The sequence below is a fragment of the Stegostoma tigrinum genome, chromosome 37 (genome assembly GCF_030684315.1).
Source record: "Stegostoma tigrinum isolate sSteTig4 chromosome 37, sSteTig4.hap1, whole genome shotgun sequence".
Classification (NCBI taxonomy): Eukaryota; Metazoa; Chordata; class Chondrichthyes; order Orectolobiformes; family Stegostomatidae; genus Stegostoma; species Stegostoma tigrinum.
The window spans coordinates 2,427,287-2,451,771 of record NC_081390.1 but is presented as its reverse complement, the minus strand read 5'-3'; the positions used below and the strand labels follow the sequence as shown (position 1 = coordinate 2,451,771).

The following is a 24,485-nucleotide window of genomic DNA, read 5'->3' as shown; positions in this document are numbered from 1 at the left end:
TTTAGGAAAGACATAGTTAAACTGGAACAAAAACAGAAGTTGCTGGGAAAGCTCAGCAGATCTGGCAGCATCTGTGGAGAGAAAAATCAGAATTAACGTTTCAGGTCTGGTGAGGAAGGGTCACTGAACCCGAAAGGTCATCACTGATTTTCTCTTCACAGATGCTGCCAGACCTGCTGAGCTTCTCCAGCAACTTGTTTTAGTTTCTGATGTACAGCGTCTTTTGGTTTTTATTTCAGTTAAACTGGAAAGTGTGCAAAGAAGATTTGCAAGGAGGTTGACAGGACTGGTAGGCCTGAGTTACAGGGAGAGGTTGGCCAAGATAGGACTTTATTAGGGATATTAACCACCACCAGACACATATTCCCCTCCCCTTCCTTGTCTGCCTTCCACAGGGGCTGTTCCCTCCGGGACACCCTGGTCCATCTTTCCTTCACCCCCAACACCTCCCCATAACCCCACAGCACCTTCCATTAAGTGGCAAAGATGCAACACTTGCCTATTTACTTCCTCCCTTCCTAGTATCCAAGGGCGCAAACATACCTTCCAGGTGAAGCAAAACTTCACCTGCACTTCCAAGAATCTAGTCTATTGCACTCGCTGCTCACAATATGGTCTCCTCTACGTTGGGGAAACGATGCGTAGACTTGGCGACCGCTTTGCAGAATGTTCTGCTCGCAAAGACGACCCTGAACTACCAGCTAACAAAGTGTGAAGCTGGATGAACACAGCAGGCCAAACAGCATCTGTGGAGCACAAAAGCTGATGTTTCAGGCCTAGACCCTTCATCAGAGAACTCTCTGACGAAGGGTCGAGGCCCAAAACGTCAACTTTTGTGCTCCTCAGATGCTGCTTGGCCTGCTGTGTTCATCCAGCTTCACACTTCGTTATCTCGGATTCTCCAGCATCTGCAGTCCCCGTTATTCCTGAACTACCAGCTGCCTGCCACTTCAATGCACTACCCTGCTCCCTGGCCAATGTCTGTGTCTCTGGCTTGCTACAGTGTTCCAGTGAAGCTCAACGCAAGTGGAGGAACAACACCTCATTTTCTACTTGGGGACCCTACAGCCCTCCGGACTCTATACTGAGTTCAATAATTTTAGGGCCTAAACTCTCCCATGTCCCAGCTCCCCACCCCACACACCAGGCCTTGTTACCAAACAGCCTGCCACTGCACACCCCCTGTTATTAGTCTCTAACAGTCCCCATTAATAATTATTCACCCTCCCAGCCTGATTGTTTGCAATTCCTTTGTCTGTCCAAATGTCTTTCTCTCTCTTTGGGGTCTATCCTATAATTTACTCCCTACCCCACCCACCTCCCTATTTTCTGCATATAAACTGATGTTTTCCCAGCCACCATCAGTTCTGAGGGTCACCGGACCCAAAACGTTAACTCTTTTTCTCTCCTCCACAGATGCTGCCGGACCTGCCGAGCTTTTCCAGCAACTTTGTTTTTGTTCCTGATTTACAGCTTCTGCAGTTCTTTTGGTTTTTATTTAGGACGTTATTCCTTGAAATGCAAGCTGATTCTTCACAAATGCTTTAATACCCTGTCCTGTAATTTATTTTGCATCATTTAATGATAACAGTAGCTTTGCAGAGGAGGTAAAATGCCAGGAACAATTTAAACATACTTCTGTTTGAAGATTTCAGACAGAGACACGTGCTTACTTTGAAAGAGAGGCGAGGATCTATACAAGGATCAGATCCACAATGTGAATCCAGGAACAGGAAGGGATGCAGCTGATTAACCTGAAATGTTAACAGCCTGAGCCTCCAAGGACGGAGCCATTGAAGTGTACGAACAGATGGGCACACATCAGACAAGGCATTGTCAAACTATTTAAAACACTAACAATATGCTCTAAGAGCATGTTGCACTGAAATCTGAAACTGCATCCAAATTGGCACTGAATTAATCCAAATCGAAGCAAGTCGTTTCATTCCTTTTTTGTAAAAGAAGAAAACAGATGTATAATTCCAGCTCCTAATGACTAAACAGTGCTGGGGCCTTCAGACTGAGGTGGGGTGAAGCTAATCCAGTCTGAGCACTGTCAGCATTGGGGCTGGGTTGGTCACCTGAGGGTGGCACCAAGTATTTCATGTTCCTTGCATTTCCGACCCCACCCTCTAGGTTAATAATTTGTTTACTGTGGCACTAACTCACTCACATCAAGCAGCAATCTTCTCTGATCACCTACATCTGCAAGGCACAATTGGGAAATTCCAGAATTGCACTCCTGGCAATTGGAAGTATACCATAGACTATTCACCCAAGTTCTGGAGCTAAGAAATACAGGATAAACCATTTAGAACTGAGAGGAGGTGGAATTTCTGCACCCAGAGTGGCGAGCCTGTGGAATTCTCGGCCACAAAAAGTGCTTGAGGCCAAGACATTGAATATTTTTAAGGAGTTGGACATAGTTCTTAGGGCTTAAGGGATTGAAGAATATGGGGTGGAATTGGGGATCCAGTACAGACTTTGATACTCAGCCATGACAATACTGAATGACCTACTCAGAGTCCTATTTTCTACATTTCTAAAGAAATGCCCAGGTTAACATTCTGACATGCTTCCGCACGACATTCCAATGAACGGTTCCCACACTGGGCCACTGAAGAGTACAGCGGAAAGAGGGCGATCAGCAAGTGCCCAGAAGCTGAATTTGATATCCCAGGGCGGGATATTGTCCAAATGCACAGTTATTGAGCCAAAAAGGGAAAACAAGACTCTCCAAAACGTGCTTGATGGGTCAGTAACAAGTTCATTTAAGCTCTCGACAAAAGCCTCTGCTAGCATTTCCACCTCTCAGTCAGGTTACAAATTCAAATCCTATTACAGGAAACCCCAAGTTCATAACAAAAACAAAAGGTGCTGGAGAAGCTCAGCAGGTTTGGCAGCATCTGTGAAAGTAAAAACAGAGTTAACGCTTCAGGTCCGGTGAACCTTTTTCAGAACCCAAGTTCATAAATCCAGGCCTCATCATTCAAATGCAGGACTGAGGGCAGACTGAACTTTCAGAGGTACCTCTCTGCAGATGAGATGTTGAATCAAGAGCCCAATCCTACCCTCTCAGGTCAGTTATAAATGCCACATGCACAGTATTTAAAAAGAATAAGAGGGGCATTCGCCCCAGATTTTCCTGGGCAATAATCATCACCCTTCAGCCAACATCATGAGAACAGATTAACTTATGATTTAACTCTCTGCCAAGTTTCAGAGATTTTGTTTATTTGTCCATGGCATGCAGGCATCACTGTCTTGGCCAACATTTGTTGTCCATCCCTAATTGCTCGCAAGTGGTGGTGGTGAGCTGCCTTTTGAAACCCTACAGTCTTTGGGATGTGGGGCATCCACAGAGTTGTCAGGAAGGGAGTTCCAAGACTTTGAGCCAACAACAGCGAAGGAATGGCAATACATTTCCAAGAACGGATGGAGAGAGGCTTGGAGGGAATTTTTTGGTGTTCCCTTGTACCTGCGGCTTTTGTCTTTTAGGAAGGTAGTGGTTGTGTACTTGGAACTTTGAGTTACTACAGTGCATAGGCAGTACAAACTGCTGGCAGTGTACCTCGCTGGTGGACAGAGTGAACATTGAAGGTCATGGATGGAGGCACAAATCAAGTGGGCTGCTTTGTCCTGGATGACATCGGGTTTTAAGCGTTGTTGGAGCTGCACTGATCCAAGCAAGTGGGGAGGTTCCATCACACACTTGACTTGTGCCTTCCAGACAGTGTGCAGGCTTAGGGGAATCAGGTGGAGAGTTACTCGCTGTAGCATTCCAAGCCTTTTCCCTTATCTTGTTACCGCAACATTTATTTGGTTGGGGCAGTTCAATTTCTCGTCAATGGTCGTCCCAGAAATACCGATGGTAGGGTTCAGAGATAGTAACTCCACTGGCTATAAAGGGGAGATGGTTAGATTTTCTCTTATTGGAGACAATCATTGCCTGACACTTGCATAGAGTGAAATGTTACTTTCATCTATGAGCCCGAACGTTGCCCATATGCAGTAAGACCTGGACACAGGTAGCTTTAGTCTCTGATGAGCGGTGTATAGTGCTGAACATTGCCCTCTGATGACACATATACAGATTCTGACCTTATGGTGAAGGAGAAAGTCATTGATGTAGCTGTTGAAGATGGCTGGGTCTAGGATACTACCCTAAGTAACTTAGGGTTCTTGTGGCACAGTCATAATGTCCCCACCTCTGGGCCAGGAGGCCCGGGTTCAAATCTCACCTTCTCTAGAAATGTGTAATAAAACCTATCTGAACACACTGATTATCAATATCTACCATAAGGAACTGCTGCAGATAGAAATCCAAACAATGGATTGTCCTTCCCTTGATTCTTATTGGCACCAGGGCTCCACGATACTACATTCAGTCAAATGCTGCCACGACAAGGGTAGTGACTCCCACCGCACCAGTCAAGATTAACTGCTTCATTCATATTTGGACAATATGGAATGTAGTCAGGAGCTGAGTGGCCCCAGCGAAACCCCAAGTAAATGGCATTCAGCAAGTTATTGCTGGGCAAAAGCTACTTGATCACACTGTTAATAACCTTTTCCATCACTTTCCTGATGATAGAGTGTGATCAAAGAGGACAGTAATTGGTCAGGTTAGATTTATCCTGCTTGGTTGTGCACAAGTCATAACTGAGTAATCTTCCACAATATTAGGTAGATGCCAGTGTTGTAGCTGTACTGCAACAGCTTGGCTTAGGAGTGTGGCTCATTCTGCAGCACTGGTCCATAGAATCCTTACAGTGTGGAAACAGACCCTTTGGCCCAACAAGTACACACCAACGCTCAGAGCATCCCACCCAGACCCATTCCCCAAGCCCACCTAACATACACACCCCTGAACACTACGGGCAATTTAGCATGGCCAATCAGGTTCACCTAACCTGCATATCTTGGGACTGTGGGAGGAAACCGGAGCACCTGGAGGAAACCCACGCAGACATGGAGAGAATGTGCAAACTCTGTATATACACACACACACACACGTTGTCAGTATCCAGTGGCTTCAGATATATCTTAACATGATGTGGAGTGAATTAAATCAGAGAGCCACCTGTGCTGCTGGGGACCTGAGGTGGGTACCGTAATGCATTGTTTACTTTTGGGTGAAGGCTGGTACAAGTCTTACAGCCTTGCTTTCTATGCCAATGTGCTGCGCTCCCCCATCACTGAGGGCTGGAACATTTATGGAGCCTCCTTTGCCTGGCAATTATTTAACTATCCACCACCATTCACAGCCAGATGTGGTAGGACAATACAGGCTTCATCCAATCATTAGTTTTGATTGGTTGTGGATTTACAAAACCCTGTTTTATTAGTCCTGAGGGGCATGGACTGGGTGAATAGATAACTAGAGGACACAGGTACAAAGGGAAAGATTTAAAATGGACCCGAGCAGCAACCTTTACACACAGAGGGTGATGCATGTATGGAACAAGTTGCCAGAGAAAGTGGTAGAGGAGAGTACAATTATCACATTTAAAAAAGCATTTATACAGGTACACGGATAGGAAAGGTTTAGCGAGATATGGGCCAAACACAGGAAAATGTGGCTAGTTCAGTTTAGGAAACCTGGCCAGAATAGGCAAGTTGAGCCGAAGGGCCTATGCTAAATGATTTTATGACTTGATGCTTGGCATGAACAACATCCTGTTTTGCTTCACCATGCTGACATCTCATTTTCAGGTATGCCTGGTGCAGCTCATGGCATGCCCTCCTGCACATTCTATTGAATCAAGATTGATGCCTTGGCTCAGTGGTAATGGTGAAATGGGGAATATGCTGGGCCATGCGGTTGCAGATTGTGTTTGAATATAATTCTGCTGCTGATGCCCACAGTGCTGCACGGATGCCCAATCTCAAATTGCTAGATTTGTTTGCAATCTGTCCCATTCATCAAATTCTGGAAGCACACACACCACATTGGTGGGTGTCCTCAATGGGAAGACAGAACTCTGTCCCTGTAAGGACTGCGAGATCTCACTCTTACCAATATGGTCAGAGGCAGATATATCTGTTACAGGCAGATTAGTGAGGATAAGCACGATCTTCCCCCATCACCTGCCACAGACCCATCGAGCAGCTATGACTTTTAGGACTCAACCAGATCAGTCAGTAGCGCTGCTCTAAACCTCTCTCAATGATGGATAATGAAGTATCCTACCCAGATTACAATCGGTCTTTGCAACATTCAGTGCTTCTTCCATTTGGTATTCAACATGGATGTAAACTGATTAATTATCTTTGGGAGGGGTGCAGGAAGTAGTATATATTAATCAGCAGGAGGTTTCCTTGTCCATGTTTGACCTGATGCCATGAAACCTATGGGGTCCAGCATCTATGTTGAGGGGTCCCAGGGCAATTCCCTTGTCACAGGATATCTCCACTGCAATCAATTCTAGATCATTCTACTAATACATACTTTCCACAGCCTTGCCTTCCTTCCTAAAGTGTAATGCCAGGAATTGGACAAATCAGCCCATCTACAGCCTAACTAGCATTTCGTAAATATTAAGCATAACTCCTTTGCTCCTGTAGTCTGAACATCTCTTTGCAAAGCTCAGGATCCTGTGCCTTTCTCCAAAAAAGCAGTCTGTTCAAGATTGCAATGAGGAGTAATTTCTCCATTTACAGGAGGTAATTCTTCACAATTCTCTAACTTGGAGGAACACGAAAGCTCAATTATTGAGCAAGTTCTTGTCAGAAATTTATACATTTCTAGATAAAGTTGCCATCAAGAGACAATGGCAGAGAGGTCCAAAGATCAGCCATTCAATTGGTGCAGTAGACTCTAGGGGCTGAATGGCCTATTCCTGCAGCTACTTTCTACATTCCAATGCTGTTTCAACTTCATCTCAATAAGCTTGGTTTCCTTCAAGTATTTGCAGCTATACATCCTGAAGGTTTCCCAGCTCCTGCACCCTATTTGAACATGAACTACTGACTCTCCTCATTCTTTCTACAAAATAATATCAGGTCACTGCATCAAACTATACGTGCTATGTATGTCTCTACTTCATTAACCTGTGCCCTCTGGAATTCTGTTATTACCCATCCCAATGAATACTACATTTCTGAGTTTGTTTTATCTGAAAATTTTGAAATTATGGCCCTATCTGCACAAAACCAGCTCCTCAACATCAAGCTAAGATAACAAGGTGTGGAGCTGGATGAACACAGCAGGCCAAGCAGCATCAGAGGAGCAGGAAAGCTGACGTTTCAGGCCTAGACACTTCTTCAGAAAATGGAATACTACCCCTCAACATCAAGCTGATCAGTTGTCTCAAAAGCATTGCCTGGAGGACTCCAGTGTATAACTGCATCCAGACTGAGAAGCAGCCATTCCCCAGGTGACGCTTTGCTAACATCCCATGCATTTCCATGGGTTTCGAGTTTGCTAACAATCCTATTTTGTGGTACATTATGAAACGCAGAATAAATTTAAAAATACATAAATGAAATCATGAGATTAGGGCATCACTGCCAAGGCTAATATTTGTGGCCTATCTACAAATTGCTCCTAAACTGAGTGGCTTGCTATTTCAGACGGCAATTTAGAGCCAACCACATTGCTGAGGCTCTGGGCTCACATGTAGTCCAGACCAGGTAATGATGGCAGATTTCCACCCCTACAAAGGGCACAGTGATTCAGTTGGGTTTTCACACAGTCACCATTACCAAGACGAGCTTTCAATTCCACATTTGTTACATGGATTTAAATTCTACTAGCTGCCACAGCAGGACGAACTATTGAACCGAGCCTCTGGTTTACTAGCCTAGTGACAGTAGCACCACAGCAAAGCTAAATACTTGCTCTCCTTTGCAGACTGAGTAAATGGAAATAAAAGGACAAGCCTTTCATTCATCCCTGGTTACCCAGACAGTTCAGTCTCAAATTCAATTGATTATCCTGTTTAACTTTGAACTTGGATGCAAAAAAAGGATATTCATTGAACCGACAAACTGAGAAAACAAAGATCTCACAGCACCACCAACTCCAGATATTTGAACAATGATGGATGCAATCTGGGGCAGCCACCCTGGCCCATGAAGATAAAGACTGAGGACAATCCCTGTCAGGCAGGCTTGCTGGGAATGTAACTGGAGTTGATGTGCATTCTCTGCTAGAAAAATATATCAGCGCTGAGAGGCTGGATTTGCAGGTTCATTTAGGCCAATTTTACAGAATGTTTACAATATCAATGCCCAGGGTTGGTCTCCTTCCATATTCTTGTCCTTGGTGACTGGGACCTTGTGTAATGCTCAGTGAGCAGATGAGAAATAATCAATTGCTACCTGTTCCCTGTCCCCTCCATCTGGCAGAGTATTACATTTCCTGATTAATTAGTCAATAACTTTAAATTCAAACTGAGTTTGACACTCAAGTTGCCATTCAGCTGCAGAACCCTCATTAACAACTCAAAGATTATTGACATGTAACTCACGTATGATCACAATCCTTACAACACTGAACAAAAGTCAAATCCTGAGAGCAGACACTTACAATTTCCACACATACACCCACCATTCTCCCTTTGTTGCAAGGTTTCATTTTTCACCAAATCTGGTAAAATGTAAACTAAGGCCCCACACTGGAGTAATTTCCCTTTCTCAGATAGATGGGTTCAATGAGTCGCTCTGTGTGATGCTTTCCAGATTCAACTATCAAGATCATCACTGTCTCTCTTTCTGTATGGACCCTTTGTGTTCAAAAACAGCAGACTGTACTCAAGGTGCCTGCTCACCCCAAGCCACTGGATAGCTCTTATGATGCTCCAGTAGATATTAATTCATGTGACAGACACAGAGTCCCAGGTACTGTTGTGCCATGGGACAAGTAACTCATTTTTGATCCAAATCACTACCCTGAGCTTTTACAGCATGCCTTCATTTAAAAGTCAAAACCCAGGGGCCATTTTAGAAACAGAAATGGGCTATTCAGCCCCTTGAGCTTATTCCTGCATTCAATTAGGCAGTGACTGATCTGTATCCCAATAGTCTTGGATACACTTACTCAGTAAAAATCTACTCATTTCATTGATCTCCCAGTAGTCTCCCGCACCCATAGATAATTGAGTAGCGAACTTAAAATTTTCGTATCCTGTGCTTTTTTGATTTTTTGACTTTACTCCGAAGAAAAAATGAATTTGAATTTTATAAGCATTCTACTTCATTTTGTACAGTCCCTTCTGGAGGGGAGTTTTGCTCTAGTCCTTGTAGAAAATAGGGAAAGACTCTGAGTGAGCTTAACTGGATAGCCCTCTTACAGAAGCTAAGTAAACCACATGTTTACCCTCTGCGATTTAAGATCCCCTGATTGTTTTAGTTATGGGTACACAGAAAATAAAAGCAGCATTAGGCCATTCAGCACATCAAACCTGCTCCATCGTTCAAATAATCATGATTGATCATTAGGGCAGCACGATGGATCACTGGTTCACTGTTGCTGCCTCACAGCACCAGGGACCTGGGTTCAATTCCTCCCTCAGGTGACTGTCTGTGTGGTGTGTGTACCTTTTCCCCATGCCTGTGTGGGTTTCCTCCCATAGTCCAAAGATGTGCAGGTTAGTTCGACTGGCCATGCTAAAATGCCCATAGGGCCCAGTGGTGTGAAGGTTAGGTGGGTTAACCATAGGAAAATGTAGGATTACAGGGGATGGGGAGGGGAGTGGGTCTGTGTAGTATGCTGTTTGGACGGTCAGTGTTGCCTCGGATGGGCTAAATTGCCTATGTCCACACTGTAGGGATTTTATGATCTATTGTGTTCATATTTTCTTCCCATATATCTTTTTATCTCTTTAACCCCAAGAACAAGATCAAACTCCCTCTAGAAAACATTCCACGCTTTGGCTTAAACCACTTTCTATAGCAGAGAATTCCACAGGCTCCCCACTCTAGGGGTGAAGAAATTTCTTCTCATCTCTATTGTAAATGGTTTACTCTATTTTGTTAGGCTATGACCCCTGGTTCTGAAGTCCCAAGTCATTGGGAACATCCATCATGTGCCTACTGTGTCTCGTCTTGTTAGAATTTTATAGGCTTTTGAGATCCCTCTCATTCGTAAACTCTAGTGCATATAGTCCTAATCCAATGCAGTCTCTCTTCATCTGCCAGTCCTGCCATCCCAGGAATCCGTCTGGTAAATCTTTGTTACTCTCCCTCCATGGCCAAAACACAAGGCCCTGTACAAGTGCAGCAATCTCTGCTCCTGTACTAGAATACTCTCATGATGAGTAACAACATACCGTTTGCCTTCCTCACTGCCTGCCGCGCCTGCATGCTCATTCTCAACAGCTGGTGTATTAGGACACCCAAGTCTCATTGCGTCTCAGCCTTTTCAATCAGTCTTCCTGTTTTTGTTACCAAAGTGGAACATCTCACATGTATCCATATTATACTTTGCCTGGCAGAGTCAGAGTTGTAGAACACAGAAACCGGCCCTTCGGTCCAGTTCGTCCATGCTGACCAGAAAACCCAAATGAATTTAGTCCCATTTGCCGCATTTGGCCCATATCCCTCTAAAACCTTCCTATTCGTGTCCCCATCCAAATACCTTTTAAATGGCGTAAATGTCCCTCTCTCCACCACTTCCTTACTCCATACATGCACTACCCTCTGCATGAAAATGTTGGGCCTTTTTGGTCTCTTTTGTATGTTTCCCCTCTCACATTAAACTGATGCCCTCTAGTTTTAGACACCTCCTCCCTGAGGAAAAGACCTTGGTATTCTGCCTATCCATGCCCATCATAATTTCATAAATGCATACAAACATGCATTCACTCACTCACTCAACTTGTCCAAATAACATGAAAGCATCTCTGCATCCTCCTCATAATTCAGCCTCCCACCCTGCATGGCCACAAATGGATTTTTAAATGATCAGAACTAGAAAGATCCCACAGAAAGAGGGGACAGTACTCTGTCACACAGGAACATCAACTACCACTAGCTGAGAGGCATAAATCAATGTTTTAAAATTTCCAACATTCTCAGTGCATTTACAACAGCAACATAGAGCTCTCAAAGTGCCTTGAACTCAAGGAAACCACTGACATTGGTTAAGTTGTAAAAACAGTGAATTATCCAAATATTAAAACCTTTAATGACCACATTTCATCTTTCAAGGAAAGGTAACTATCAGCAGTTCACTCAGCACAGACAACAGCTATTCTGGGCCATGTTGTAACAGCGAGGAATTCTAATCACACACCAAAGCTTTCATCTAATCTCAGCACAAGAATTTCCTTTTTCAACTAGTGTAACTAATTCGCCTCTTGGCTCTGATAATCAGGTTGTGATTGAGGATGTCCAGCCCCGGGGTGTGGTACACAAGTTGTCAAAATCAAGGGCAGGAGGTCAAGGAATATTATATTTGGGTGAAGGAAAGGTGGCGGGGAGTGGGGGGGCAATCGTGACACACCAAGGAGGAATAAAAGGAGATAAAAGACAGGAAAGTGATTGGGGTAAGGAAGTGGATAACGACGGAGAGATGTGAAAACTGAGAATTCCCCCATGTTTCTCCTCTAGCTCTACTGACTACAAGCCTCACCAACCATGTACCTCATCTCCCAGCCCCTCTCACTGACCATCGCTCTGCTTAATGGACTCCAATATCAGAGTGTCATACAGGAAAGAAACAGACCCTTTGGTCCAACTCATCCATGTTGACCAAGTTCCTGAATTAAACTAGGCCCATTATGTCTGCATTTGGCCAATATCTCTCTAAGCCTTTCCTGTTCACGTACCTGTCCAAATGTCTTTTAAAATGTCGTCAATGTACCTGCAGTTACCACTTCCTCTGGCAATTGGTTCTATGCACATGAAGAATTTGCCCCTCCCTTTTAAATCATCTCTCTCCTCTCACCTTATAAATGTGCCATCTAGTTTTGAATTCCCCTACCCTAGGGGAAAAAGACCTTTGTTATTCACCTTATCTATGCCCCTCATGATTTTATAAACATAAAAAGATTATTCCTCAACCTCCTACATACCAGTGAAAAAAGTCCCAGATTATCTAGTCTCTCCCCATAACACATACCCTCCAATGCCAACAATATCCTGTTAAATCTTTTCTGAGCCTTCTCCAATTTAATAACATCCTTCCTAAGGCAGGGCAACCAGAACTGCACACAGTATTCTAAAAGTGGCCTCACCAACGTCCTGTACAACCTAAACATGAAGTCCCTTGCTCCCCCTTCTTGGCTTCTCCCATTCCCCTTCTTCAATTCCTATATAAGGAGTGTCTTTCACAACCCTTCATTGACTATAAAGTCCTTCAAGAGACATTGAGGTCATGCAAAGGTAATATGTAAGTGCAATTCTTGTCCTTTCTCTCCAAGCTGTCTTCACTTGTCCACTAATTGCACCTACACCCCACCCCACTTTCTCTCACCATCCCTCAGCCTTCTTGTTTTGTTTGCCCTCTCTCCTGAACTACTCCTCTATCTGCTCTCTCTTAGCGCACTCCTCTCCTGCCCCTTCTCCCTTGCCGCTCAACCATGGTCTGTTCATGGTCTAATTCATTTACTCCACGAACTGACTGTCACCCCACTTGCCCTGAATTCTACACTTTGTCTGAACTCCTTGGGTGTAACATGAGGAAAGATTCAGCTCGTATGCAGATGCATCATATGCCAAGCATCAGACTGCAAGCTCGCAGGATTACTACATCACAAAAGAAGGCCACTCAGCCCATTGTGTCTGCTCCAGTTGGCCAAACAAGCAATTCATTCAATGCCATCCGCCTTTCTCCCTGTAACCCTGCACACTCTTCCTTTACAGCAAGCTAGACTTCATTACAAGAACAAAACAATGTTTTCAAAAGAAGCCAGATAGTTAGCTCTGGGTGCTTCTAATCTGTATCTGAGATCAAACTAGCCAGTCCAGAATAAAAGGGAGAGGAAAGAAACAAAACCTCAAGCATTGGTCCCTGACACAAAGTTGCCCTCAGTGGAAAAACATCACAGGACATGGGCAATTATTGAGATAAGTTTACTTTCTTGGCAAATTATTTATGCTTTTATCTTTTTAAAAAGAATATGGGCATTAACTGTTTCTTTCTGCACTGAGGGACCCTAAAACAAGGAGTGCTTGAATCAGAAGTAAAGACTGAAACAAAAACTAGGCAACAGAATTGAATTAATATTTGAAGAAAAAGAATATAAAAGTGTTTGCTCTGACATTTCAGGAACAGTTCAGAGTCAGTAAAATTGCTGTGGGTCTGGAGTCACACATAGGCCAGACCAGATTTCCTTCATTATTGAACGAGTTGAGGTTTTACAACAAACAATGATAGCTTTGTCTTCTACAATTTTATCAATTGAATTTAATCTTGCTAGCTGCAGTGGTGAGATTTGAACCCACATCTGCACAGCGTTAGCTTGGGCATTCTAACCCAGTGACATTACTAATTTGCTGCCACCTCCGCACCCTCCTCCATGACCTTGAGTTCAGTCCTCCTTCTCTATTTAATATCCCTTAAATCTTACAGCAAACTGCAGCAACTCAGTACTCTGTTGATACAGGGATAATGGGAACTGCAGATGCTGGAGAATCCAAGATAATAAAATGTGAGGCTGGATGAACACAGCAGGCCCAGCAGCATCTCAGGAGCACAAAAGCTGACGTTTCGGGCCTAGACCCTTCATCAGAGAGGGGGATGGGGTGAGGGTTCTGGAATAAATAAGGAGACGGGGGAGGCGGACTGAAGATGGAGAGAAAAGAAGATAGGTGGAGAGGAGAGTATAGGTGGGGAGGTAGGGAGGGGATAGGTCAGTCCAGGGAAGACGGACAGGTCAAGGAAGTGGGATGAGGTTAGTAGGTAGGAGATGGAGGTGCGGCTTGGGGTGGGAGGAAGGGATGGGTGAAAGGAAGAACAGATTAGGGAGGCAGAGACAGGCTGGACTGGTTTTGGGATGCAGTGGGTGGAGGGGAAGAGCTGGGCTGGTTGTGTGGTGCAGTGGGGGGAGGGGACGAGACGAACTGGGCTGGTTTTGGGATGCAATGGGGGAAGGGGAGATTTTGAAGCTGGTGAAGTCCACATTGATACCATTGGGCTGCAGGGTTCCCAAGCGGAATCTGAGTTGCTGTTCCTGCAACCTTCGGGTTGCATCATTGTGGCACGGCAGTTGATACAGATCAAATTCCAGTCAGACCATTGGGGCAAGATTAGATTAGATTAGATTCCCTACAGTGTCGAAACAGGCCCTTTGGCCCAACAAGTCCACACCGCCCCGTTGATCATCTCACCCGGACCCATCCCCCTATAACCCACACAACCCTGAACACCATGGGCAATTTAGCATGGCCAATCCACCTACCCTGCACACCTTTGGACTGTGGGAGGAAGCCGGAGCACCCGGAGGAAACCCACACACACACGGGGGGAATGTGCAAACTCCACACAGACAGCTACCCAAGGCTGGAATCAAACCCAGGTCCCTGGTACTGTGAGGCTGCAGTGCTAACCACTGAGCCACCAAGTCTGGAGTGCTCCCCACCCCACCTCCTCAGCAGCATCAATTTACATTTACATAGATCCACTCATGTCATAAAACAGCTCAAGGCGCTAGCATCATACACACAGTGGTTATTTACTCAAGTATTCTCCACTCCTAGCACCAACTGACCCGATTCACAAATGGGTCCACGCAAGTACTTGGCTTTGGGTTCCATGCACTGCATGGTTATCCTTTAATGTTATCTTTCTCCAAAGTAAATTTTTCAAAACTCTGTGGATCTGAAACACTTCAAAAGCAAGGAGAGCAGAGACTGTCCCACCCTGTCTAAACGTTATCCCCTGATGATTCCAACATAAATAAACACTTCCTTAGTACCAGAGGAAGAATGTTAGTCTCCTGTCTGTCAGAGATGCATTTTCCTGAGAAAGGAGTCATTAAAAAAAAGGGGCTTGTTTTAATCCTGGCAAAGGGGGGAGCCTCAAGTGAATCACTTTCTTGAACAGTGATCACACAGAGGAAAGCCAGTGAGGCTGGCACAGTGTAGCTGTGCAAAGTCAACACAGGTAGGAATTTCTGTGGCAAATGTGCTGCCTTCTTTCTGGTGAACACTCAGCAGTCCCTCAGGATCCACTCCATCGCTTCTCAAAATCCCAACTACTGAAAATTTAAATTAAGAGTAAAGATGACACCAATAAATAGAGTCACAAATTCACCTACTCTAATTCTAGCAGTGAACAGCAGGAGATTGCTGCTGCTTTTCCTGACTGTACACATATGTCTCCTTACACTTCTAGTTCAGGAGTCTCAGTGCACAGACAAATACAACATTGACAAACCAAGCAACACAGCAATGCACTCATGACCAACAATATGTGCACATAAATGCTCAGCTCATCGAGCTCAGTTACTTACTAATTTGAGCATTCAGATGGGATTTCCGAGGGAGAGTTCAGCGCTGGGTTCTGAAAAACAGAAGTAAAACAGGGTCATTGATAAATCTCAAACAATGCACATAATAAGAGAGAGAGGGAAAAGGTCTAAAAGTAGAAGCTAGCTGCCCTGATAGCGGGCGGACTTTGCAGAATGTCGTACCACTTTCAAATCTGATGCTATCGTCTCAACTCTCACTTCACAGTCAGGTCTCAAAACACTCGCTTGGTTGAATAAATCCAATGATTTTTCCTTGTGCCCTTGGGGTGGGTGATGTGGGGCGGGTGGGCATTTGGGGAGAGAGAGAGGGGGTGGGTGTGTGTGTGTGACAGATTGAACAGCAGTCGGTTGTGCTCGTTCTTGCATAGCCTCTGTTCTTTTGTTTGTGAATGAGTCATTGTGCATCAAGCCAAATGGAGGGAAAATATCCAACTGGCTTTGGGCTACTTACACAGGGCTTAGGAGAAAGAACCTTTTTAAAAAACTATTCCTGCTCTCGACAAACTTATCTAGTTCTCAACACTGCATTGAAGAAGAGAGCGTTTGTTTCATTTTAAAATTATGGTACTCATTTTGGAGAAATTGCATTCTAAGTTTAGCGCTATCTGTGCTTACTGGCAACATTACACACATACGTGCCCCCGTGCCCTTTCACAGAACTCCTCAGATCTGGCTCTTTGTTCAAAAGCATTTCAATTTGACAGCCAAAGCCACAGTAAGCAGCAGACAAACAGCCCTTCCAACAGCTGCTGCTCCTATTCTGCTGAACAAATCCCCAGCTCAGGAAGCAGCATGCTTACTAATCTCAAAGTCCTCATCACAGGCAACTTAGATAAGCACCCTGTCAAGCAGAAGAGACAGGAGAGATTTTTACCATCCGCAGCTCCATCGCAACAACCTCTCGCTCTCCGAGTTGGTACCGGTGTGGGGCTGTCAGAGTTAGAGCAGTTAACAGACAGAGACAGCGTGGATGTAATTGTGACTGGCCCACAGCAAGCACAACAACAGGAAACGGTTGAGGAAAACTAAAAGCACGCACACATACATGGCTGCATTAAATTGTAACTGTGATACAGGCAAGGTCTGAAAACATAAGCAGGGGGCTGGTGGCCAATCTTGACTCTGAAATGCAGCCAAACAGGAGGCTTACAGCTAATTCCTGTGGGGAGCTCATGCAGCTAGGAAGCACAATTTCATTTTCAGGACACAGTGCCCAAGAGGTCGAAATATGAACTCGCAAAAGAAATGACAAAAGAAAATCTAACCACGCTTTTAATTTCAGAAAAAGAACATGCACAAAAGGTATTATGATACAGTACTCTGGATGAACAATCCCAGCCTTTTGTCAACTGTACACTGATTATCAATTGATTACAAACTTAATGACCTTCAACATGAGGCTCCCTGCAGACTGACCGACTCAGATTCAGCAGCGAAAAGGTTAACACATGCACGGAGTGATTGACACGGGAGAAAGTTGAGAATACCTTACACAGTTGGGTGTCGTGGCTTCTAAAAAGCTTCTCCATTTTTTCTAAGTCTGTGTCTAGCTCAGCCTGGTAGAGATAGAGATCTTTCTCTAGCTGATCCTGATTGAAAACAAAAAGGTAGGGACAGAAAGATTTGGGGGTGTTCAGTTAGGGCAGTGCAAACAGATGCCTCAGCATGTTAAAGAAACCAAGTATTTCCAACAAGAAAGCAAATCAACACCGCAACACACAAACTTGCACTTGGAGTTCAGCTGACTATCCTCAGATTAGCTTTTTGCAAAACAATGGCACACTGAAAGCAGTATTTTGCTTTAAAATAAATTCACAACATCTGTAACTTGAGATACAAGTAAAGATACTCACAAAGCAGTACAGTCTGACACAGCTAAGTGTTAACATTTTACAACAGTAATTTTACAGATAGTTAAAAAGTGTTCACATTGTATTAATTTTTCCGAAATTTTTTTGGCACTTATTACCCTTCGAGTTTGTTATTCAGTTTGTATTCTTTCCCTATCCCAACATCTGACCACACATGTTCCATACACAGCCATCCCCACACTATGCCAGCCTAGAAACAGGGAAGCCATTCCAAATCATCATACATCTCAACACCAAATTTCCTGTTTTACCCCATGTTCCCAACAAAATGGTCCAATTGTCCTGAAGGTGCAGGAATATTTCCAGAAGGCAAAATCCTGCTTCTCCAGTCTGCGGTGCTGGTCATGTGTGTTCCGGTTCACATTCCCCTTGATTTTCCCATGGAAGCTTAATTTTGGAACATAAACGTGCTATTTTGACTGCAAGGGCGGTCACGGTTTGTTTTTAAATTTAATCCCCAGGATGTGTATGTCATTGGTCATTTGTTGCCTTTCCTTAAATGTGCCACTGAGTTGGTGGTGAGCTGCCTCCTGAACCATTGCAGTCCACGTCTGTAGGTGCACAGTGCAGTTAGGGATGGAATTCCAGGATTTTAGCCTGGTGACACTGAAGGAACTGCAGTATATTTCCAAGTCAGGATGGTAAGTGGCCTGGAGGGGAGCTTGGAAGGGTGGTGTTCCTGTGCAACAGCTGCCCTTGTCCTTCTGGGTTCTAGAGGTCACAAAGGTGGCATTACTGCTGCTGAAACAGGTTTGAGTTACTGCCATGTTCCCTAAAGTTGGTGCACGCTGCTATGCCCTGGTGATGAATAGAATTAACGTTGAAGGTGTTGCATGTCTTCTCATCAAGTGGGCTGCTTTCTCTCTGGAGTGTTGCTTGAGCTGCACTCACCCAGGTAAGTGGACAGTATTCCATTGCATTCCTGACTCGAGCCTTGTAAATGGTGAATGGTCATTAAGGAGGCAGGAAGTGGGTACTTGCCACAGAATTCCCAGTCCAGTCCTAATCTAGTCCAATTCAGTTTCTAGTCAAAGGTAACTGCCCAGGATTTTGGTAGCAGAAGACTTAGCTTTGGTAATGCTGTTCAACGTCAAGGGGAGCTGGTTAAATTCCCTCTTGGTGGAGATGGCTACCATCTGGCACTTATGTGCTATAAACTTTACATACCACTTCTCAGTCAAACCCTGGACACGGTTCAGGTCTTGCTGTACATGGATACCATGACTTCAGTCACTTGAGGACTCGCAAATGGTCCCATACATTATGCATTCATCACCAAGCATCCACACTTCTTGAGGTCATTCATGAAGCAACTGAAGATGGTCAAGCCTAGGACAGTCCCCTGAGGAATTCTGGGCTGTTCTGACACAGTAGTAGTGTCCCTGTATCTGGGCTAAAAGGCACATGTAAACCCACCTGTTCCTGAAGTGTGCAATAACATCTTTTTAAACAGGTTGACTGGAAAATATTAACCCCAAAGAGCTCCTGTACAGACGTCCTGAGACAGACAACTGGCCTCTAACAAACACGACCATCTTCCTTTGCGCTGGGCACGATCTAAACCAACAGAGAGCATTCCCTTGATTTCCACTGACTCCAGTGGTGCTCGAGTTCCTTCAAGCCGCACTCGGTCAAATGTCAAACGTACCAGGCCGCAAAGTTACAAGCTGAAGTTGAAGGGGGTCTACTACCGCTGATTATCCACAGCACCTCACTGATGCCCAGTTTGGTGTTCCGAAATCCGTTCAAAATCTATCCCATTTAATATGTGGTGTTCCACTACCAACATGATGGAAGATATCCCCCAGTAAGAAGACAGGACTTTATTACCACAGGACTGTGTGATAGTTTCTGCAAGAATAACTGCCACAGACAGAAGCTTCTACAACTGGTGAGGATAAGGTCATGTATCTTGCCCGTCTCGGTTCCCTCACCACCTGCTGCAGATGGAGTCCAGCAGTCATGTCCTTAAGGACCCAATCAGCTCAGTCAGTAATGGTACCACTGATCCACTGTTGGCAGTGGACTTTGAAGTCATCCCACCCAGGGTACGTCCTGTGCCCACAAGTATATGCCATGGAGAAAAGCAGATTCACCAGCCCAGGGGTGGGCAAGGGGTAAAGTAGGTGATAAAGAGCAACAAATCCTTTACCACCATTCGTTCCCTCAGGTCACAACATTTTCATGGCCTTTAAGACAGTCCAACATTCTACAGATTCCATATCCCTTTAGGACACTGAGCTCCCACCTCAGAATTTCCTGAGGATGCCTCTAGCCTCAGACCAATGACCTCAGCAAATCTCCCTCAGCCTTAAGCACCCAGCCAGTCACATTCCAAAATCACTTCAACAATCTCCTCTAACCCTACATTCCTGAGTAACTCACTATAACAAATGCCCAGCTAATTCCTGGTAAGTACAATTTTGGAGACTTGCCCTCATTTGTTCAGTTAATTTTTGTGGTGGTACAAGGACTCTCAGTAGTAGGTGAAACGTCCTCATGAAGTTTTAAAACAGTGATGCAAAAGGATAGACCAGATCTAAAAGTTAAAGTTCTAAAGTGGAGAAAGGCCAATTTTGATGGTACTGGGCATGTACTTTCAGAAGCTGATTGGGTGGTAGTTTGCGGGTAAAGGGACACCTGGAAAATGGGAAGCCTTCAAAGAAAGTAGATGAGAGTCCAGGGACAGTATGTTCAGTTAGGGTGAAGAGCAAGGCTGGCAGGTGTACGGAATGTTGGATGAAGTGAGAGAAATTGAGGTTTTGCTTAAGAAGGAAGCAAGCTACAGACAGCAGAAATCGAGTGATTCTCTGGAAGAGAAGAAAGGCAGTGGGAGTATACTTAAGATGGAAATCAGGAGGACAAAAAGGGGATAGGGGATAGCTTTGGCAAATAGGGTTAAGGATAATCCAAAGGGGTTCTACAAATACATAAAAAAGGTCTAAAGGGGAACTGGAGACAGAACAGGGCCCCCTTAAAAATCAGCAAGGCCACCTGTGTCTGTGGAACTGCGGAGGGGAGAAATAGCTGTTCAGTATTTTGCATCAGTATTTACTGTGGAGGATGATATGGAAGATGAAAAAAAAATGGGGAAATAAATAGCAACCTCACAAAAAATGTCCATATTACAGAAGCGGTGATGCTGGATGTCTTGAAAGACAAAGGTGGATAAATTCCTGCAACCTGATCAGGTGTAACCTAGAACTCTGTGGGAAGCCAGGGGAGTGATTGCTGGGCCTCTTGTTGAGATATTTGTATCAGTGATAGCCGCAGGTGAGATGCTGGAAGACTGGACATTGGCTAATGAGGTGCCACTGTTTAAGAAAAGTGGTAAGGAAAAGCCAGGGAACTATAGACTAGTGAGCCTGGCATTGGTGGTAGGCAAACTACAGTGAGTCCTAAAGGACAGGATTTACATATATTTGGAAAGGCAAGGACTGATTTAGGATAGTCAACATGGCTTTGCACACGGGAAAGCGTGTCTCACTACCTTCAGTTTTTTGAAGAAGTAACAAAGAGGATTAATGAGGGCAGAGAGATGGACATGATCAATATGGATTTCAGAAAGGTGGTTGACGAGATTCCTCATGGTAAACTGCTTAGCAAGGTTAGATTATTGGGAATACAGGGAGAACTAGTCATTTAGATACAGAACTGGCTCAAAGGTAGAAGACAGAGGGTTGTGACAGAGGGTTGCTTTTTAGACTAAAGGCCTGTGATCAGCGTTGTGCCACTAGGATCGGTGCCGTGTCCACTGCTTTTCATCATTTATATGCGTGATTTGGATGTGAATGTACGAGGTATGGTTAGTAAGTTTGCAGATGTCTCCAAACTTGGGTTTCTAGTGGACAGTGAAGAAGGTTATTTCAGAGTACGACGGAACCTTGATCAGATGGGTCAGAGAGCTGAGGAGTAACAGGTGGAGTTTAATTTCGACAAATGTGAGGTGCTGCACTTCGGAAAGGCAAATCAGGGCAGGACTTATACACTTAATGGTAAGGTCCTGGGGAGTGTTGTCGAACAAACAGACCTTGGAGCTCAGTTCATAATTCCTTGAAAGTAGAGTCGCAGTTAGATTGGATAGTGAAGGCAGTGTTTGGTATGCTTGCCTTTGTTGGCCAGTGTGTTGAGCATAGGAATTGGGAGATTATGTTGGCAGCTGTACAGGACATTGGCTGGAATACTGTGTGCAATTTTGGTCTCTCACAACATCCTTCCTTCAGCAGAAACTTGAAAGGGACCAGAAAAGATTTACAAGAATGTTGCCAGGGTTGGAGGGGCTGTGCTAGACGGAGAGGTTGATTACGCTGAGGCAATTTTCTCTGCAGCATCAGAGGCTGACGAGTGACGTTCTAGAGGTTTGTAAAATCATGAAGGGCACGGATAGTGTAAATAGGCAGAGTCTTTTCCCTGGGAGGGAAGAATCCAAAGCTAGAGGGCCGAGGTTTAAGATGAAAAGGGCAGATTTAAAAGGGTCCTAAGAGGCAAATCTTTTCATGCAGAGGGTGGTGTGTGTGTGGAATGAGCTGCTAGGGGGAGTGGTGGAGGCTGGTACAATTGCAACATTTAAACATAAAAACGTAGAAGATAGGAGCAGGAGGAGGCCATTCAGCCCTTCAAGCCTGCTCCACCTCTCATCACAATCATGGCTGATCATCCAACTCAACAGCCTCATCCTGCTTTCTCCCCATAACCTTTCATCCCATTTCCCCCCAAGTGCCATATGTAATTGCCTTTTGAATACATTCAATGTTTTGGCATGAACTACTTCCAGTGGTAATGAACTCCACAAGCTCACCACTCTTTGAAAGAAGAAATTTATTCTTGTATATCTCCCTTCATAATTGGGAGAAGAGTATAGCTCCAGCTCAGTTTTAAATTCTTGGATATTAAATTGGGGAGGTGGTAACAGTGGGGAGGTCACTGGACTGATGCTCTAGGGCAACAGTTCAAATCACAATGGCAGCTAGTCAGATTTATTAACTAAATTCTGAATCAAAAACTGGTCACATTGTAACTACAACTGAATATAAAAGTCCGTCTATCTCACTGATGAGATTTTAGGGAAGGAAATCTGCCGCCCTAACCTGTTCTGGCCTACGCATGACTCTAGCCCCAAAACAATGAGGCTGACTTTTAATTGCCCTCTGAAATGGTCTTGTTGGCCACTCAAGGGCAATTAGTCACGGGCAACAAATATTGACCCCACCAGCAACACCCACATCCCACGAAAGAGTAACATTCCAAGGAACAGGCATATTAGACTTGAAACATTAATTCTGTTTCTTTCTCCACAGATGCTGCTAGACCCGAGTTTCTCCAGCATTCCCTGTCTTTAAGATCTCCATCATCTGTTTCGTTCTTCTAAAGCATAAAGCTCCTGGGTAGAGCAGTGGTAGTCCCACCTCAGATGGCTATTCACTGTTAGTGAGTGGAAACAAAGTTCTACTCTCACAGCTCATGATCAGACTGTTCTGGTTGGGGGATACCAGTCAGACTTTGCATTGAGGGTACAATGTGGCACAAAAAGAGATGAAGCACTAGAAGCAAGTCGATAGGGGCAAAGCAAAAAAAAAACCTGATTGCTGTTAACACCATTGCCAAAGGCTGCTTGTACAATCTAAGTGCAACAGGGACACATCATGCATCAGTGGTTATAGTCCCAAAGCCACAGTGATTGGATGTCAGAGCATACAATCAGTAACTAATCACTCCACAACGAACTGCAGACCAGGGATACAACACAGAATGCAAATATTAGAAAGGAAACAAAATGCTGACAGTCTGGAATGAAAACAGAAAGTCAGGCTGGTCAGGATCTGAAAGAGAGAAGACTGGAGTCAGTGTTGACCACAAACAAGAACATGCAATCCTCCTCTTTCAGAAGCTGATGGGTGGCAGCACCCGACAGGTTAAGGCTATCAGACACGGGAGGGTGGACACAGAGAAACAAGTTACCTTTCTATTCTCTACAGAAAGAATAGAGCACTCTCCTGGCGTATATTCCCAAATCTTTTTTGGAGGCTGATGAAGAGCAAAGGAGGAAAAGAAGAAATGAACAGGGCAAAAAACATTGCAAGGAATTGGGAACAAGGGGGCCAGAACCCAAAAGGCATCGCAAAAGAGAGAGGGACAAGTGTCTCGGGTTGGGATCAGTCGGGATTCACTACTTGTGCATTGTGGGTGCGGAGTGGGAGGGGTACAGCCAGGAACAACCGGAAGCTAACTGATTTGGTGCCCGCTGTATCCAGCTGGGTGGTCTCAGTTAAGGCAGGGCTGTTAAAGCCGAGCTAGTACACACCTGGGCCCACTGACCAATAGCCCATAGTTATAACCAGTTTGTCAGTGGCAGGGGACAGACCCCCCCACAAATGGCATCGCATTAGCTGCCTGCAGCAAAATTGTGGGAGGCGAGGGGAGGTGACAGCATATGCACTGTCTCAGGCGTAAAGCCAATAAATTATAGACACTAACTTGTGTAATCTGTTTATTCCAGGCATTTTCAATTGTTTTTAACTCATAAATGAATCAGCTATTTGACTGCATGTGCCAGCCAAACCTGCCCGTGTCCGTGTGCCCATGCACACAAGGCTAGGGGGCATCAGTCGAGGGGAATCTAGGGAAGCCATGTGGACTTCCTCCCTTCGACTCTTCGCAGCCCAAGGGCAGGCCTGGATCCTGGAGTGAAGATGTAGGGGACAATTGGGTTAGACTGTCTATGGGAGAATTAACATTTAAAACTCAGTGCAGAGACAATTGGGCAGGACGCGTTGGCAAGCACAGGGCAAGGCTCCAGCAGTTAGCTAGGCCACAACAAAGAATTAAGGTGATGCCGGACTGCGTTTCTGACCCCCTCGTTCCCACTTTGCTCAGGGTCTATTCAGAAAAGACAGAAAGCAACATTAAAAAGAGAGAGTCATCTCTGACTGGCGAGAGAAAGGAGCCAGCAGGAGAACCCGCTGAGTGAGAGAGGGGAATTAAGCTTTCAGCTGACATTTCACAATAGTTATCTTTGTAACAATCTCACAGCCGGTTCTGCCAGAATCTTACCTAAAGGGAATGTACGGCTTATTCATTTTTTTCTTAAAAAGAGGTTTAGAGTGCACGGACAACATGGAAGCTGATTGGTTTGAGTGGATATAGCACTGGCCACATTGACCAATAGCTGCTATTGAGGCAAGCAATGAAAGACAAG

General features: G+C 44.7%; 1 protein-coding gene across 1 annotated transcript in view; it reads right to left on the bottom strand.

Moving 5' to 3' along the window:
• Nucleotides 1-24,485, bottom strand: part of LOC125467580 (sorbin and SH3 domain-containing protein 1-like) — a 158,514-nt gene that overhangs the window by 58,447 nt on the left and 75,582 nt on the right. Inside the window, exons 20-22 of the mRNA XM_059640332.1 lie at nt 23,249-23,314; nt 16,907-17,008; nt 15,402-15,451 (exon numbers count right to left, since the gene is read on the bottom strand). Of these exons, the coding sequence (XP_059496315.1) occupies nt 15,402-15,451; nt 16,907-17,008; nt 23,249-23,314 (218 nt within the window). The remainder of the gene's footprint in view (nt 1-15,401; nt 15,452-16,906; nt 17,009-23,248; nt 23,315-24,485) is intronic.